This window comes from Nycticebus coucang, chromosome 7 (assembly GCF_027406575.1).
Source record: "Nycticebus coucang isolate mNycCou1 chromosome 7, mNycCou1.pri, whole genome shotgun sequence".
NCBI lineage: Eukaryota > Metazoa > Chordata > Mammalia > Primates > Lorisidae > Nycticebus > Nycticebus coucang.
Window position 1 is genome coordinate 79,417,736 of NC_069786.1, and position 16,390 is coordinate 79,434,125.

General features: G+C 37.0%; 1 protein-coding gene across 4 annotated transcripts in view; it reads right to left on the minus strand.

Moving 5' to 3' along the window:
- The window catches only part of PDE1A (phosphodiesterase 1A), a 402,616-nt gene extending 401,070 nt beyond the window's left edge, over positions 1 to 1,546 (minus strand). Inside the window, exons 1-2 of one of the 4 annotated variants that reach the window (XM_053597603.1) lie at positions 1,318 to 1,546; positions 979 to 1,089 (exon numbers count right to left, since the gene is read on the minus strand). In XM_053597603.1, coding sequence (XP_053453578.1) covers positions 979 to 1,079 — 101 coding nt within the window. In that variant the 5' untranslated portion in view covers positions 1,080 to 1,089; positions 1,318 to 1,546. The other 3 variants (XM_053597605.1, XM_053597607.1, XM_053597604.1) reach the window with 3 other exon arrangements.
- Positions 1,547 to 16,390: the final 14,844 nt, after the last annotated feature.

Consider the following 16,390-nt stretch of genomic DNA (forward strand, 5'->3'; position numbering starts at 1 on the left):
AATTCTACTTTACGTGGTATAGGATGCCTTCAGCTGTTACTACAGAAAAGCAGATATATTTTCCAAATAGGCTAAGCAATTACATATTTGGCCTATAAATGCCCTATAAATATTCATATTTCACATTTTTATCCAAATGTCAAGTATGATTTTTAAATTATAACATAATTAAAATAAATCACATAAACACAGTGTAGTGCTGGAACACAGAACAGAAATTAATAGCATACACAGCGAAAACCCAGGGCAAAGGTGTGAAAGCAAAGTGAGTAAAAGTGCAATGAAAGTTTGACTCAGTCCCTCACGTTTCACATTTGACGTGAATGCACAATTCTTGGCCTATCTTATTAAGGACCATTTATTACATGCCACGAGCTATTCTGTACTCTCAGAAGAAGTGAAATGGTTAATTTAAAGCCAGTTCTCTCTAATAAGTTTTACATGCTATTTATATTTTTAGCATATAAACATTTTCTCTAATAGAAATATTGCTATTTAAGAATAAAGAACAAGCCCAGTGAAGTGTAATTATTTACCATATTAATCCTGTCATTGTTTTTCGAAATCTTGTCAACAGAAAAAGTACCAGCCTTATTTCTCTTTCTACTTACCTGAGGGAAATTTTACTTTGGCCAGCACGCAGGCAATCAGCTTCCCTAATTGCTTTTCTGCTTGTCTAAATGCCTATCACAGCAGCGTTTAGAGAATGCATACAAGAAACCATGTAGTCTGACAAGGCAGTGACTTCTCCACGAGTTACCTTACTTCAATGACATGTACAAGAGCAAAAAACCATCCATCCCCCCAACAAGTTCTTAGCTGAGTTGGACACATTTTATTTTTTAAGAGGAAATCTTTCTGAAGGAAACACTAATCCCCATAAGGCAGACAGCATCAACCATAAGTCATGTTAACAGTCAACTCTTGGGGGTGGGGGAGGAGGATAAAATCCTAGAACCGAGCAAAGAGCATACTCACATTCCTTTCAAGCGCTGCCACATTTTTTCAGTATGTTCTCCTATAAGATACTTAAAAGTGGTGTTTTCCAGTTCTTCAATTTCTGTAGCACTTGACCCCATGATGCTGCTGCTAAGACAATACAGTTACAGTCAGTTTCAGCAGCCAGAACAAGCATTCCTCAGTCCACCACAAATCTCAAACAGTTACACAGTAGCATCTCTTATCAAAACAGAGCTGATGTGCAAAGCTGAGGAAAGCCTCCGCCAGAACCGCTATTGACTTTGACCGGCACATCCACGGCTCACACCATCCCCCCACCCCCCTCACGCAGACAGCAGTGTAAACAGATGCTCTGACCTCACAGGAGCACTCGGCACAGGGGAACCTGCTACTGTACCGCTGACCGACGGAGTAGCCAAGCTCTCCCCAGAGGCAGCTCATCTGTCACTGTTCTGTGCACTGAAGCTCAGAAGAATCCCTACAGTTTACGAGCTCTGCTATGCCCAAGAGAAACGTGAATGACTTTCTCGCGCTCCAGAAGAGGCTAAATTTCCTCCCTACCAACGGAACGAGCGCAGGATGCAATAAGAAAACAGATGGTAGGAAGCAGCATCGGCAGCACCACCCCGAGAAAAAAAGTGCCTGTTTAAATGCCAAGGTTTTTGTCTTTTAGTTGATCTGGCTCTGACACTTAAAAGTCTATCATGCTCTGACAATAAGTGTAACAAATGTTAATGAAATGAAGAGAAAACAACATACAAGAGCCATACAGAATACAGACCCCAGAGCTCCACAGGTTGTAGTGCAAGAATTTGCACATCAAGTGCCGCTGCGATCTGCTCATTCACCTTCTCCTAGCAACTCCGCGCAGCAGGCGACCGCCAATTTAACCGGTGGAAACTCGGCACCTGCACACAGCCTGTTCTGTGAATCCTTTGGGGATTTAAAAATAAATGAAATAAAACTAGTGTAAACGCAAGTGTGCGTGTTGAAGAAAAAGGAGCAGGTGTGTGTGTGTTTATAAGACGGAAAAGCAGAAAGAGGGAGCGAGAGGAGAGAAATTGATGCTTTGCTTCTTGTGCATTTTAGAAGAAAAATGAGAGAAAATGGACATAAAAGGAATCAGAATTGAATTGTCAGCCAAGCTCCCAACACATGGCAAGCTTTCTTTGAAATATACACAGACCTTGAGCTCCATAGCAGCTATTGCTGTCTGCAAGCTGCTAAGAAAAATATACTTATAAGCAATATTTCTTCTTGTTTGTTTGGAAACCAAGATGTAGTTTTATTTCTTTCTGCAAGAAAACTTGCCCATTGCCTTGAGTTTTAAGGTAGAGCTATTCAAAGATGACAGACAGGTAGAAATATAGAATATGTAATGAGTATTTCCTGTGTGTCAAATACTGTTCTCAGTACCTAACACATATTTCCCTTTTTAATTCTTACAAAAAGCCTGTGAGGTAGGTAATATCCCTGTGTAACAGTTGACAAAACTAAGAATCAGAGACAGTCTTTGGATTTAAAGCCAATCCTTCTCAAATAAACACTATTATTTTATTGACAAGAAGTCTTCCAATATAAAATGACTACATCTATCCAAATGAAACTGATGGCATTCCATAGTCAAAGTCCTAAAATATATGTATAAAGTACCTAGGCAAAATTTTATAGAAAATGATTCTTAATTTACAAATTAGAAGATGTTAAGTCAAGTGAAGCTTCAGTTTTCCTCTCAGACAAGATATTTCCAGAACTGAATCTGAACTTAATAACTAGCAGACAGCTTTATACAGTTAAAACCACATTCTTATGAGCATTTACCAGAGTTGTCAAAAATAACTTAATCTTCCTTTGCTCTGAGAGTACCAATTTTACCTTTGCTGTGTCTTCACTTGTAATCTTAGCTACATTCCCTTAATAGGCTCTAACCAGATTTCTCTTTAATGAGATAGTCAACAAACATCTGAGTTTGGCTTTCAAAGGTGAATCACGGCCAAACATTATGGTGAAAAGCAGGTACTCTATTATTGTTATTTTATAAGCCAAGATACCAAAATCCTTGAAGCTACAACCCCTTTCAAGCCACAAATGATTTTCTAAATATGCCATGAAAGTTCAAGCATCCACACTGACCAGCTTTAACAAGGCAGAGAGTGAATACAATTCAAGGCGTACCATTCAAGTACTGAAAACAGGAAAAGGAATTGACTAAAATCAGAGGCATGTTCCTAACCTAGCAGTAGCAATTAGAAACAAAATCTCAGGTTGGCATCTGTCAAGAAGGGCTAAGAAGAAATTAGTTCAAATTAGAACAATATATCATAGAGATTAAAAAATTGATGACTTCTAGGAAAAGTGAATTAAACTCATCAAGAATATTTTTTAATTTAATTATTTTTATCTGGATTTATATCCCTTAGATTTTCAACATTGCAATATTTGTTGGTTGTTTTTATTTTTTTATTTTTACATATACATGTGTTTATTAGGTTTCCATTTTTTTGCCTTCACAAAATTAAAAAGGCTTAAATTTTAATAACAATAACAATGTTTAAAGTAAAGACTAGAAACAAAAACCTCGTAAAGAACAAACAAGCATAAATACATTCGGAAAAGGCATCAGATAATTACTACATCGAAATATTAAGCAATAATAATAATAATAATGCAAAGAACGTAACATTCACATTGTCAACTAAGAGTATGTCTTTCATAGAATGCTTTGACTCTGAGATTCAGTATGGAGTCATCAGTTAACTTCAAGTTAACATCAAGAATACTTTTTAAAATAGGCCAGGTGCAGTGGCTCACACCTGTAATCCTAGCTCTCTGAGGGGCAGAGGCAGGTGGATTGCCTGAGCTCAGAAGTAGACCAGCCTGAGCAAAAGGGAGACTTCTGTCTCTAAAAATAGCCATGTGTAGTGGAAGGCACCTGTAGTCCCCTTTACTCAAGAGGCTGAGACAAGGAGATCTATCTCTTGAGCCCAAGAGTTTGAGGTAGCTGTGAGCTATGACACCCCAGCACTCTACCCAGGGTTAAAAAGTGAAACGCTGTCAAAAAAAAAAGAATTTTTTTTAAAAGAAAGATTGTTTTTAAAATGTAAAAACATTATTTTTAAAAAATAAAACAACTCTCAAATTTCAAGGATTCAAATCACACGAAGTATATTCTCTGACCCCAGTGTAATTAAATTAGAAATCACTAAGAGAAAGAGATTTGAAAATTTTTCCAAATACTGAGAAACTAATTAATACACTTTTAAATAACCCATGAATCTATGAAGAAATCAAAAGGGAAATTACAAGTATTTTAAACTGAATGAAAACTAAAACATAACAAATCAAAATTTGTGGGATGTAATGAAAGCAGTACCTTGGAGGAAATTTATAGAGGTGCATGTCTGTATCAGAATAAAGATCTTGTATCAATAACCTCAGAATTCATATTAAGAAACTCAAAGAGATGGCTCAGCTCCCATACCTCAGTGGTTAGGGCACTGGCCACATGCACCAGGGCTGGTGGGTTCAAACCCTGCCAGAGTCTGCTAAACAACGACAACAATAACAACAACAACAACAATAACATCAACAACAACAAAAAAATAGCTCGGCATTGTGGTGGGCGCATGTAGTCCCAGCTAGTGGGAGGCTGAGGCAAGAGAATCGCTGAAGCCCAAGAGTTAGAGGTTGCTGTGAGCTGTGACACCATAGCACTCTATCGAGGGTGACATAGTGAGACTCTGTCTCAAAAAAAAGAAAAAAACTTGGAGAGAATAAGCAAATTAAGAAAAAAAATGAATAAAAATAGGGAAGTAAATATCAGAGCCAACACAAATAAAGTAGAAAACAGAAATATTGTAGCAACAAAATAAAAAGCTGACTGTTGGAAAAGCTCAATAAAATTGATATAGCTCATCGTATTAATAGATACAATAAGATATTTAAGAACTGTGAAGGTTCTGAGATTTCACCATTCTTACAAGCTACCAAGTTAGCCCACCACATTTTTCTGTAGAAGACACTCCTAGTATCAGAGACAAAGAACCGTATTTATGGCTCATACCAAAAGTATCAGCATTTTTGTGTTATTTCTATAAGCTCCATTTCCCACAAGATGACACAAGACAGCCAGATGACATCTCCACGTAGAGTGGGTTGTGCTTCAGGAGAAGAATGTTTAGCTTAGGGAACCTGAATTTTTTAAAATGGGAAGTAAGCATCCCAAATCTTTGCTCCAGGGAAAAGCATTCTCTTCAGAAGAAGACACAAAAATCCCCAAAAGAGGATTAAGAAAATTATTTGCAATGCATATTACATAACCAACAAAGGTTTCATATCTAAAATATGTAAATAACTCTGAGAAATTGATACAGGACACGTGGCATCCCAGCCAGCTAGTGAATCTGGGGGGTGAGGACTGGCTGCCTCTGCCTTGGTGGTGTTGGTGCAGGCGCGGGGGGGGGGCTCCATTTCCTAGGCCTGGGAATGAAAAGAAATGTAGCCATTCATTTGCAACCCAAACATGCTGTTCCAGACACCACCTAGACATGTTCCAGACAAGCTGTCCCAGACATACTATCCCAGACACGCTAAATGTAACTACCAAGCCCCATTAAATGTAACTACCTAGGGTCCCATGTGACTATATATACCCCTAGACAAAGAGCCCGGAGACAGAGAGGGAGAGAGAGAGCTTGTCTCTCCGGACTTGGGTTTTCTCCCTCTGCCAGGAGCTCTGGCATTTCTGCATTCTTTTCTGTAAATAAATCCTGTCTTACCACTGATCTGTGGTCCCTGGATTCATTCTTCAAATCACCGAGACCAAGAACCTACTGAACACGAAATTCCGATATTAAAATGCATTAACAGAAAAATATACAAAAAATATAAACAAGAAAATAACTGAAACAGAAATAGACAATAGGCATGAGAGAAGATATTCAAAAGTAGTAGTAGTCTGTGAAATTTTATAGTGACCAAATATGCAGAAAGGGGGTTACTGGGCTCCTTCCCAGAAAAATGTGCTGTTGTGCGACCCACTTCCTGTGTATGGTACATGTCCTGCTGAGGGACTTAGGTACAACTTAGATTTGCTTTATAAATGCAAACGAGGTGAGCTAATTGTATGTACCCTAATATTAATTGGGAAAAAATATTTTAAATACAGTAACCAGTATATTAAGTAAATAAATAATAAAGTGACCGGGCGGCGCCTGTGGCTCAGTGAGTGGGGCGCCAGCCCCATATGCCGAGGGTGGCGGGTTCAAACCCGGCCCCGGCCAAACTGCAACAAAAAAATAGCCAGGCATTGTGGCGGGCGCCTGTAGTCCCAGCTGCTCGGGAGGCTGAGGCAAGAGAATCGCGTAAGCCCAGGAGTTAGAGGTTGCTGTGAGCCGTGTGACGCCACGGCACTCTACCCGAGGGTGCTACAGTGAGACTCTGTCTCTACAAAAAAACAAATAAATAAATAATAAAGTGACCAAATATACCTAGATAGACCTTCCACACCCAACAAGTTTGGAAGAAAAACCGTCTGGTGATACCAGATATTGGTAAAGATGTGAAGTAACATGAGCCTTATTCGTTGCTGGTGTATTAGCAAAAAACATTTTGAAAAACAATTTACCGATATCTAGGAAAGCTGAAGGTGTATATACAGTAAAATACTTTCCTAAATGTAGAAATGAGATTTATACAAGAATATAGCAGCCCCACAAATATCATTTCATTCAACTCCCTTTTATTATAACATTGATGAGGAAAAAAACTGGATTCCTGCTGGGGCTTGTGTCTGTGCAGAGTTTCCATGTTCTCCCCACGTTATGTGTGGGTCTTCTCCTGGTAAGCCGATTCCCAGCCACGTCCCAGAGATGTGCATGCGAGTTTCACTGACCCGTCTAAAGGCCAGGGTTTTAGTGAGTGTGGCGGGAGGAGTGTGAGTGCACCCTGTGACTTCCTGTCTGGGTCTGGTTCCAGATACCCCCATGCTCTGAGCTGCGGGGGTGGGTGGCAGGGGTGTGAGTGCTGCCTGCCACTTCCTGTTTGGGTCTGTGGCCACGCCCCAACAGCCCCCATCCCCCTACGCCCTCCCCCACCCCCCACCTGTGCACTGAGCTGCGGGGATGCACTCCAGCCATCCAGATCCTGAACTGGAGTAAGCGGGTTGGAAAATGAATGAATGAATACAAATTATTGTAAAATAAAAATTTGTGAGGCAGAAGATAATTTCACAAATGCACAACAATACAAGACGTGGTACAAAAGCTCTCAGTGAGCAGCCACGTTGGTCGTAGTTTGTTTTTGAACTGCGTGGTAGGAGGAGGTGCTCATTATAATTCAAACTTTTCAAACATTTATTCCTTGGTTTCACCCACCACCTGCTGTGACTGCTTTTATTTATGCATGCACCAAAATTTGGATAAATAATTATCTTACTTGTTTTTATTAATCTGTCTTAAATGTAGGCATAGCTCACATTTCAGTGTTTAATGATGGAAGTGTTTTGGTCTTTACTTAGAAGTTTGGTGATGTTTTGTGACCCGAAATACGCAGTTGGAACTTCACTCTGGATTACACCAATTAGCCCCGGATAAAATTGGTTCCTTTATAAGTTGTTTTCCTGAAAGTTACAGTTTCTGAGAACCTATCAAGGGCATTAAGTGCTTACCATAGTTATGGTATTGTTACCATAGCAAAAAAAAAAAAAAGAACCTACTTAACTTCCATTAACTGGAAAATGGATAAATGTTGCATATTCATAAAAAGGAATATTACATGACAGTGAAAAAAATATAGCCTGCAGTTTAAAAAAAAAAAAAACTATACATATGAATAAATCTCACTAAAATAATGCTGAGCAAAAATAAAGTCCAGTAGGAATTTAAACAGTATAATGACATTTATTTATCACTAATTAGGAAATACATCAATAGCAAAAGATCAAGAAATGATAGACAGTAAAGTCTAAAAATGGTAAGGAGAGAGGGGGATGTTACTGAGATCAAATACATAAGATTCTTCAACTGTTTGGGAAGTGTTTTATTTCTTGAGAAGAGTGTGAATATGCAGTTGTACAAGTAACATCTTTATATCTTTTGTATTTATAAAATAATTAATTAAAAATTCTTCTAAAAGGGGAAAATTCTGAACCAAAAAGCTATGGTTAGATTATAAGACAAACTAAAATATGGAATGATTAAAGTAACTGATAATATATAAAAAGATTCTTGATGATAGGGACATTTTTCTGTGAATAGACTAGTTTCAAAAACAAAGAATTAAATTTCTTGGGTGTCTACCTAAGAGATGTAAAAGCATATGTCTCCCAAAATGTTCATGGTAAACATATTTATAATAGCCAAAAAGTGGAAGCAACCGAAATCTATCAACTGGTGAATGAGTAGCAAAATGTGATAGAGCCATAGAGCCAGTTTAATGGATTGCTGTTCAGCAGTAAAAAGGAATAAAATACCTATATGTTACAACACATGTAAACCTTAACACCACTTTGCTAAATGAAAAAAGCCAAACACAAGAGACCATATTTATGTGAAATGTCAAAGAAAGGAAAATCTGTACCCTCATGAAGTAGATTAGTGGTTTCCTGAGACTGAGGGTACACATGAAAGGGGATTTTTTTGACTTTTTTTTTTTTTTTTTTAGAGACAAGAGTCTCACTCTGTTGCCCTGGGTAGAATGCCCTGGCATCATAGCTTACAGCAACCTCAAACTCTTGGGCTCAGCCTCCAGAGTAGCTGAGACTACAGGCACCCACCACAATAGCAAGCTAGTTCTTCTATTTTTAGTAGAAGCAAAGGTATCACTCTTGCTCAGGCTGGTCTTGAACTCCTGAGCTCAAACAATCCACTCACCTTGGCCTCCCAGAGTGCTAGCATTATGGGTATGAGCCACCAACCTGCCCTGCACAAAAGATGATAAGCTGTAAACCTGAGCTTCTTACTGGGCCAAGGAAAACATGAAAACGTTCTACAACTGGATTGTGATGATGACCATACCACTTGGTATATTTACTAAAAACTGAAACCTTCTCATTGTAGCCTTAAAATGAGTGAATTTTATGGTATGTAAATTAGACAATAAAGTTGTTTAAAAAAGCAAAGAAGAAAGAAAAGCATTTCTTTCTCAGTGGATCTCAAGCATACAATACATTCTACATCACTAATACACAATATTATCAGATGTTGTTTGTTGGTTTTTAGTTATTAGAATTTAACTTCTAGGTAAAACATGAATCATTTCATTATAGGTATAGGATAAAATATAAATTACCTGAACCTTGGAAAAAGTGATGGGATAGCTTCCAGATATTGATAGAAAAACAGGGGAATTAGAGGTAGAGGGAAGTTTATAGTCACTGACATTCTCGACTTTACTGTAGAGAATAAAGTAATATTATCTAAAGTTGGAAAAATCAATATACAAGTTTAAGTGTAATATGTTATAATTATTACCAATGGAATATCTGTGGCCCTTGCTATTGTTCTTTCGTCTTGAATTTTTTTTCAAAGTCAATATCCAATACTTACTGACATAGATTTTATTCCAATTGGTATATTGTTTTATTTAATGCTTTGCCACATATGGACTTGATCAGGGTTTAGATGAATAGTATACATCTAGCTATATTTTTCCCAAAGATTTTACCACAATTTATTAAAATTGTTGTTCTGCCTTCCTTGGTATGTGTTGTGGCCCTTGTCAAACAGTATATCTTTACAACTACCAGTACTATATTTGTCCCTGAAGTGCCTGTACAATTTGATTCTAGCGGTCTAATCTTATGTAAGTCCCACAGCTCTGTTTGATGCATTTTAAATTACATTTGATATATGTTATTTTTAAATGCTAATCTCACATCAATATTTCAATTATTACATCCATTTTATAGATGAGAAATACAGAGCTCAGACAGATTGAGGATCCTGGCCTGTCCCTGACAGAGTCAGGATTTAGTTTCAAATGTGGCTAATTCTAAAGCCTGCACTCAAATACTTTACTGCCTCTCAGGTTATTCCTTCCTATCTGGTCATCAACCCTAAGTGTTTTACACTTTGTTGCTATTGTGATTTTTTGTTTTCCTTTTATGTCTTCTAATGAGTTCTGGTTATAAGAAAACTAGCATTTTTTATATAATATTATTTTCTATCCACTAATTGAATTTTATTATTCTGATTTTTTACTTAATTATCTTGAAATTTTAGTTAGCTAAAAATCGTCAGCTATGAAAAATAATCTTTTGCCTTTCCTTTTGCAACATCTTTTTCAATACCTATACCCTGGGTGGTGGCATAGATTATTTTCTCAACCATTCTCCCAACTGTGAACATTTACATTGTTTTCACTTTGAATAAAAAATCACCCATTTCCCCTATTGGTATAACGAATGATTCTCATGTTCTTGAGAGCTGTTATTAAGAGGGCAGCCATGGGGTATACCTCATGTTTGTATCACAAAACACTCCACTGAGTATTGTGGAAAATGAGTTTTAAATAAGTATTTCTTGGCTTCTGAAAATTGCCGTCATTTTGGTAAAGATCCAAGGAAAACTTCCCTCTGTTTATCAACCACCTGCCTTAAAAGAAACAGAAATGTACGTCCACTGAAAATGGTAAAATGGACAGTCCAAAGCATAAGGTCACTGTAGCACACAGCTCATCTTCTCTAATACCGTATGGGCTAGATTATTGTATTTGCATGGCTGTGACTGAAAGATTAATATGCTATTTCTAATGTTAAAATCTGTGCAGATGCGCAGATTAAAACCTAAAGTCATACTGCTCATACAGTTGTGATTTGTATCAATTGAGGATTCAATAAGTATAATGTCATAAAAAGTCATAGTTTTTCCAAAATATTATACAGAAACTTTTTTTTTTTTTTTGCTATTTAGGTACACATCATGAAAACCAATTGACTTTTAGGATAATTTTAGTATGTTCTATTCTCTTATTGTGTTTCTCAAACATTTACAGAATATTAAAAATCTTCCATCTCTAAAACACTACTTTACATAATACTTCTTTTGCTTCATAGATCATTGGTTCAGGAAATATTTATTCATTCAACAACAGCAAATGTTGAGTGCCTTCTGTATGCCAATCACTGATCTATTCAACAAAGAAGATTGATCCACCATAAACAAGATATTAAAAGTCCCATCTTTATAGGGCATATTAACAAGAGCTAGAAGGAAAACTTCTTTGGAGAAAGAATAAAGCAATGTGGAAGACTTTGTTTTCTAAATTGGAGAATATCTATGGACCATTCCACGTGTTCTTACAATGTCATACTGCTGTTCTCCGTCAAGAGATGAGGTGGACATCCCCCTCCTCCCTTCAAGTTGTAAACCTTTGTAACTGCCTTAACCAATACAATGCACAGGAGTGACACTGACTCACTTTCCAAGGATAATTCATAAATGGTGATATGGCTTCTGCCTGGCTAGCTCTCTGGGGGACATTTACCTTCAAAGCCCTAAGCCACCATGTAAAAAACCTGACTCCTCTGAAGCCACCATGCTGGACAGTCCCTATAGAAAGAGAAAGATCTTCCTGTCCTTAGTTTTTAAGTCTCTTCAGATCAAGTGCCACATGTGTAAATGACGTCTAAGAGATGACCTCAGCCACACCCACTGTCTCAATGCAACTTCATAAAACACCCAGAGCCAGAACCATTAGCTAGACTATTCTCAAATTCCTCATTCACAAAAACTGTGAGAAATGATAAATAACAATTATTGTTTTTAGCAGCTAAGCTTTGGTGTGATTTCTTACACAGCTGTGACGACTGGAAGAAGCAGGGTAAAAAAATAGAGCAGAGGGAGGGGTAGATTTCACATTGATATTGAGCAAAGGCTTCTCGAAGGTTCTAACATTTGAGCAGAGAATGAAAATGAAATAAAAAAATAATAAAGAACTCATGTATGTATCTTCGGAAAGAGAATTTCAAGCAGAGGGAACAGCAGCAAGTAACGTTGTAAGGCTGCAGACACTTGCCACCGGACAGTCAGCAAGGAGGCATGCTGCTGGCAGGGAGTAATCGCAAGAGTAGGTCAGTGGGCGGCAGACTCATCCCATGCAGAGCCTCGGCGACCCCTGCAACGTCCTGGGATTCAGTTCTAGATGCCATGGAAAGCTCTTGACACATTTGAAACTGTTGAAGGATTTTGAATTCTGATTGGTGTGTCGCAAGTGCCTTTCTTCCTGATTTCCTCCTCCTGCTCCGGCCACACTGGTGTTTTTTCCTAACCCTGCAAAGTACAGAGCTCTTTCCTGACTTAGGGCCTTTGAGACTGCCATTTACCCCACCCTCCAACCTAAAATATCGGACAACTTTAGGTGACATTGCCAGTCACATCACCCTGCTGTTTACTTGTTCATGGGGCGTTGCTTTTTCTCTAATGGAAGCTCCATGACTGACGTTCAAGGGGAACATGTTACGCTAGCTTGATGATACATACACGGAAACCCAGCGCTTGGAATAAAGTAAGTGCTCCACCAATATTTATTAAACAAATATATAAACAATCATATCTTCTGCACATATAATCTGATGGGATATCACGTATGAAAAGATACTGGGCATATACCTTTAAATCAGAGAATTTTAGATTGTGTTCTTTTCCCCAATATTTTTTTACTTCTTCTTAACTGGGCTCTGCCTGTATTCTTTTTTACTTCGTGCAATATAAGCAAACTATCTTCAGTTTATTTGGCTCTTTCCACAAGTTTTTTTTTTAATTCCAAAATTGATCAAATAGTTATCTTACAAATGGGTTCTCAACAAGAAAAAAGTCAGTAACTATGAATAGAGATTTTTAAATATTCTGTGGACATATTTTAGGTCTATACTCCTCTACTGCATTCTGCAATGCTTGTTAAAACTGGTTGAATCAAATACATATGGCCTCAAATTTTATAAAACTACATTTTAATTTTAAGCAGTAGAAAGTACTCATTCAGTAAAATAAAACATTAAATCAAATAAGCTAAGAGTTGAGCCTGCAGTAGTAATGTTATAGCCAGACCTAACATTCACATCTTCACCATTCACTACCCCAATTCCATACCTAAGATCATGTCAAAATCAATCTATAGCGTGGGCGGCACCTGTGGCTCAAAGGATTAGGGTGCCTTTAGGGTATCATTACCCAGTTATACATTCAGGATCATTCCATGCAAGAGAACCCAACTACCCTTCCCATTACCATAAACTAAAACTGCAGATAAAATTGCAGCACTTATCTAAGAAAGGGGGAGATGGAAAGAGGAAGGGAGGGAGGGAGGGAGGAAGAAAGAAAGGAAAGAAGGAAGTAAAAGGCTGATTGACTATAAAATCAGAAAACCTAGAAATACGGTACATTTAGATTTCAAAGGATATATTCAGTTCAAAATACATGCATATAATAACATCTAATCTAGACCTACTGAAAGTTACTGCTAACCTCCATGACTTAAATGGAAAACTTATATTTATGAGGACTTCCACAATATTGGAGCAGCATGTTGGTAGAGTAGAATCAGTGTTAGATTTGAATTCAGAGTGACTGGGTTTAGCTTCTGGCCCTGCTCTTGCTAGTGACCTAAACTTAAGCTCTCTATATTTCAATTCCTTCATCTAGAAATAAAAAGCAAAAAGAGGTTAAGATAAGTTTGAATCTATTCCCAGCCTCATCACTTACTAAGTCAGTAACCTTGGAGAAACTGCTAATATTTCTAGTTTCCTCCAACATAAAGTACTAATCACCAAACTTACTTCACTGGGTTGTCATGAAGTTTCAGAGAGATCACTCGTGTAACAAGGTCACCATTGTCCTGGGTAGAAAGAAGCACATGAATCTATCAGTCTGATGTAGAAGGGATATCAGAAAAGCTGCCCTACCCACCAACCTTAGAGTATTCTTATGAGGCTCAACATCTAATAAAGTTTATTTAAAAACTATAACACATGCAAACAATGCCGTAAATAACTATAGGCTGACCTTTAGGTCTATATTTGCTCATATGTAAATTAATTTAATTTATAATGAAGTATTAATGCTATTAACATAGAAGGTTTAAAAGTGTTTTGTTATTTAGCCAGGATGGTTACAGGTTAATCTGCTTGAGATTTAATTATCTCCACATGTTAGAAAAGGAAATACTAATTAAGTTTAAAAATCCCGAAATTAACTCTATAGTAAGTGCAGCTTTATATAACTGAAGCAGGAAATAACTAGCCTGAAGCTATATCTGGGTGGGTAAAACATTAAATCAAATAAGCTAAGAGTTGAGCCTGCAGTAGTAATGTTATAGCCAGACCTAACATTCACATCTTCACCATTCACTACCCCAATTCCATACCTAAGATCATGTCAAAATCAATCTATAGCATGGGCGGCACCTGTGGCTCAAAGGATTAGGGTGCCTTTAGGGTATCATTACCCAGTTTTTTCCTTTTTTTTTTTTTTTTTGCTGGTTCCATATACAGTCTGAAATATTTTCACTGAACTGGTTAACATAGCCTTCATGGCATTTTCTTAATTATTGTGTTCAAACCCTTATACTCTACACTTAGTAAACTTCACCTGCACCCTTCCAAGATGCACCCTAGGTGTGGACCCACCAATCACCCTCCCTCCACTCTACCTCCCCCTCCTTCTCCTCCCTTGCCCCCTTCCCCATATTCTTGTACTGAGATTGGGTTATAGCCTTCAAATGAAAGCTATAAATTATTTTCATATGAGGGCTGAGTACATTGGGTACTTTTTCTCCATTCTTTGTATACCTTGCTAAGAAGAATATTTTCCAGCTCCATCAATGTAAACATGAAGGAAATATAGTCTCCATCTTTCTTTATGGCTGCATGATATCCATGGCATACAAGTACCACAATTTATTAATCCATTCATGAGTCGATGGGCACTTGGGTTTTTTCCATGACTTAGCAATTATGCATTGGGCTGCAGTAAACATTCTGGTACAAATATCTTTGTTACAATGCGATTTTTGGTCTTCTGGATATACACCTAGTAGAGGAATTATAGGATCTTTTGCAACTAATAAAACTATTAATTCCAAGTACAAATCACCAAATTAAAATCTACTGGGAAGTTTTATGTCAGGAACTTAGGAACATTTGAAAAAAAATGAAAAACTATCTTAATTTACCTACCTTATTAATTTATATAATTATAAAATGTTTTCCTGTTATTGGACAATTTTTAAATCAGGCATTGCCTTTTCAAATTAGTTGAAATTTAATGAATTAATTAAATTACATGTGATATTCCAAGTATTGAATTTCATGAATTATCTTATTTGTATTTTTTATTATTTAAAATTCATATGAATCTCACATTATCCTATAAGGTAAAGTCTATTATTCTATTAAGCAGTAAAATAACAGTATCTATTTTGGGAATAAAAATCTCTCGGTTCCATGGCATATCTTTAGAATTTCTACACTATGGGGTAAGTCAATGGATGATAAATCCTTGGTTCTTGAAGATGTCCAACTGGTGTGTAAAAGTCAATTGTCAAGATAATAACTTGGATGTTTCTCAATTTTCACATTTGTTTTGACTTCTCTGCCAAAATCATATATTTATCTTTTGGGGGGAAATCATGTTAATGAAAATAAGCATATGTCTCCATGTACAAATGCCAGATAAAGAAAATCAGAGTGTGAGTACATTTAGAAGAATTATCATTGGTAGGCATTGCTTCCATATCTTGTTTTCCCTTGGGCTTTTTTAGGCATCTGTGTTTTTATGAGTGTGCTCTGAGTGAGTCTGCTCAAGGCAGCTGCTCTACTTCCCTTAAGTTACAAGTCCAGGAAGCCGTGGGTGGTAGGAAGGATAGCCATCAGAGGAGAGGATGGCCCTCTTTCACAGTCAGTGCGACACAGAAGACCACTCAAATAACTCTTTGTAACTAGACTCTCTGGGAAGTGTCGATAATGTAAATAGCTCAGATATAAAAATATCGGTAAGATTACAAAAAATCAAGTGCATTTCCTTTTAAGTATATTTATGTTTTCCAAAAATTACCCTAGAAATTAAATGTACAGATCAGTCTTATTAATTCCAAGTAGTATGTTATTTGACCCACTGTGAGATTAAACCCTGATATATCACTGACAGTTGTAGTGAGCCACTACAATGCTCTATCTCATCATATAAACCAGATTATAAGATTCCTAGGGGTAGGGATTGTGACTTGCTTTGTGTAGTTCATCCACAGGGTTTAAAATTAAGGCTCACATCGTACATGAGGTTACAGAAGGAAGGGGGCATGCCTTGATTATGAGCAATAGAGTATTTGGGGGAGCTTTTATGTATTATATTGTGGTTTATTCTATTTTCTATTTTGTTTACAACATTAAAATTGCACTTTAAATGTATTATTATTATTTTTTTTTTTTTAGAAA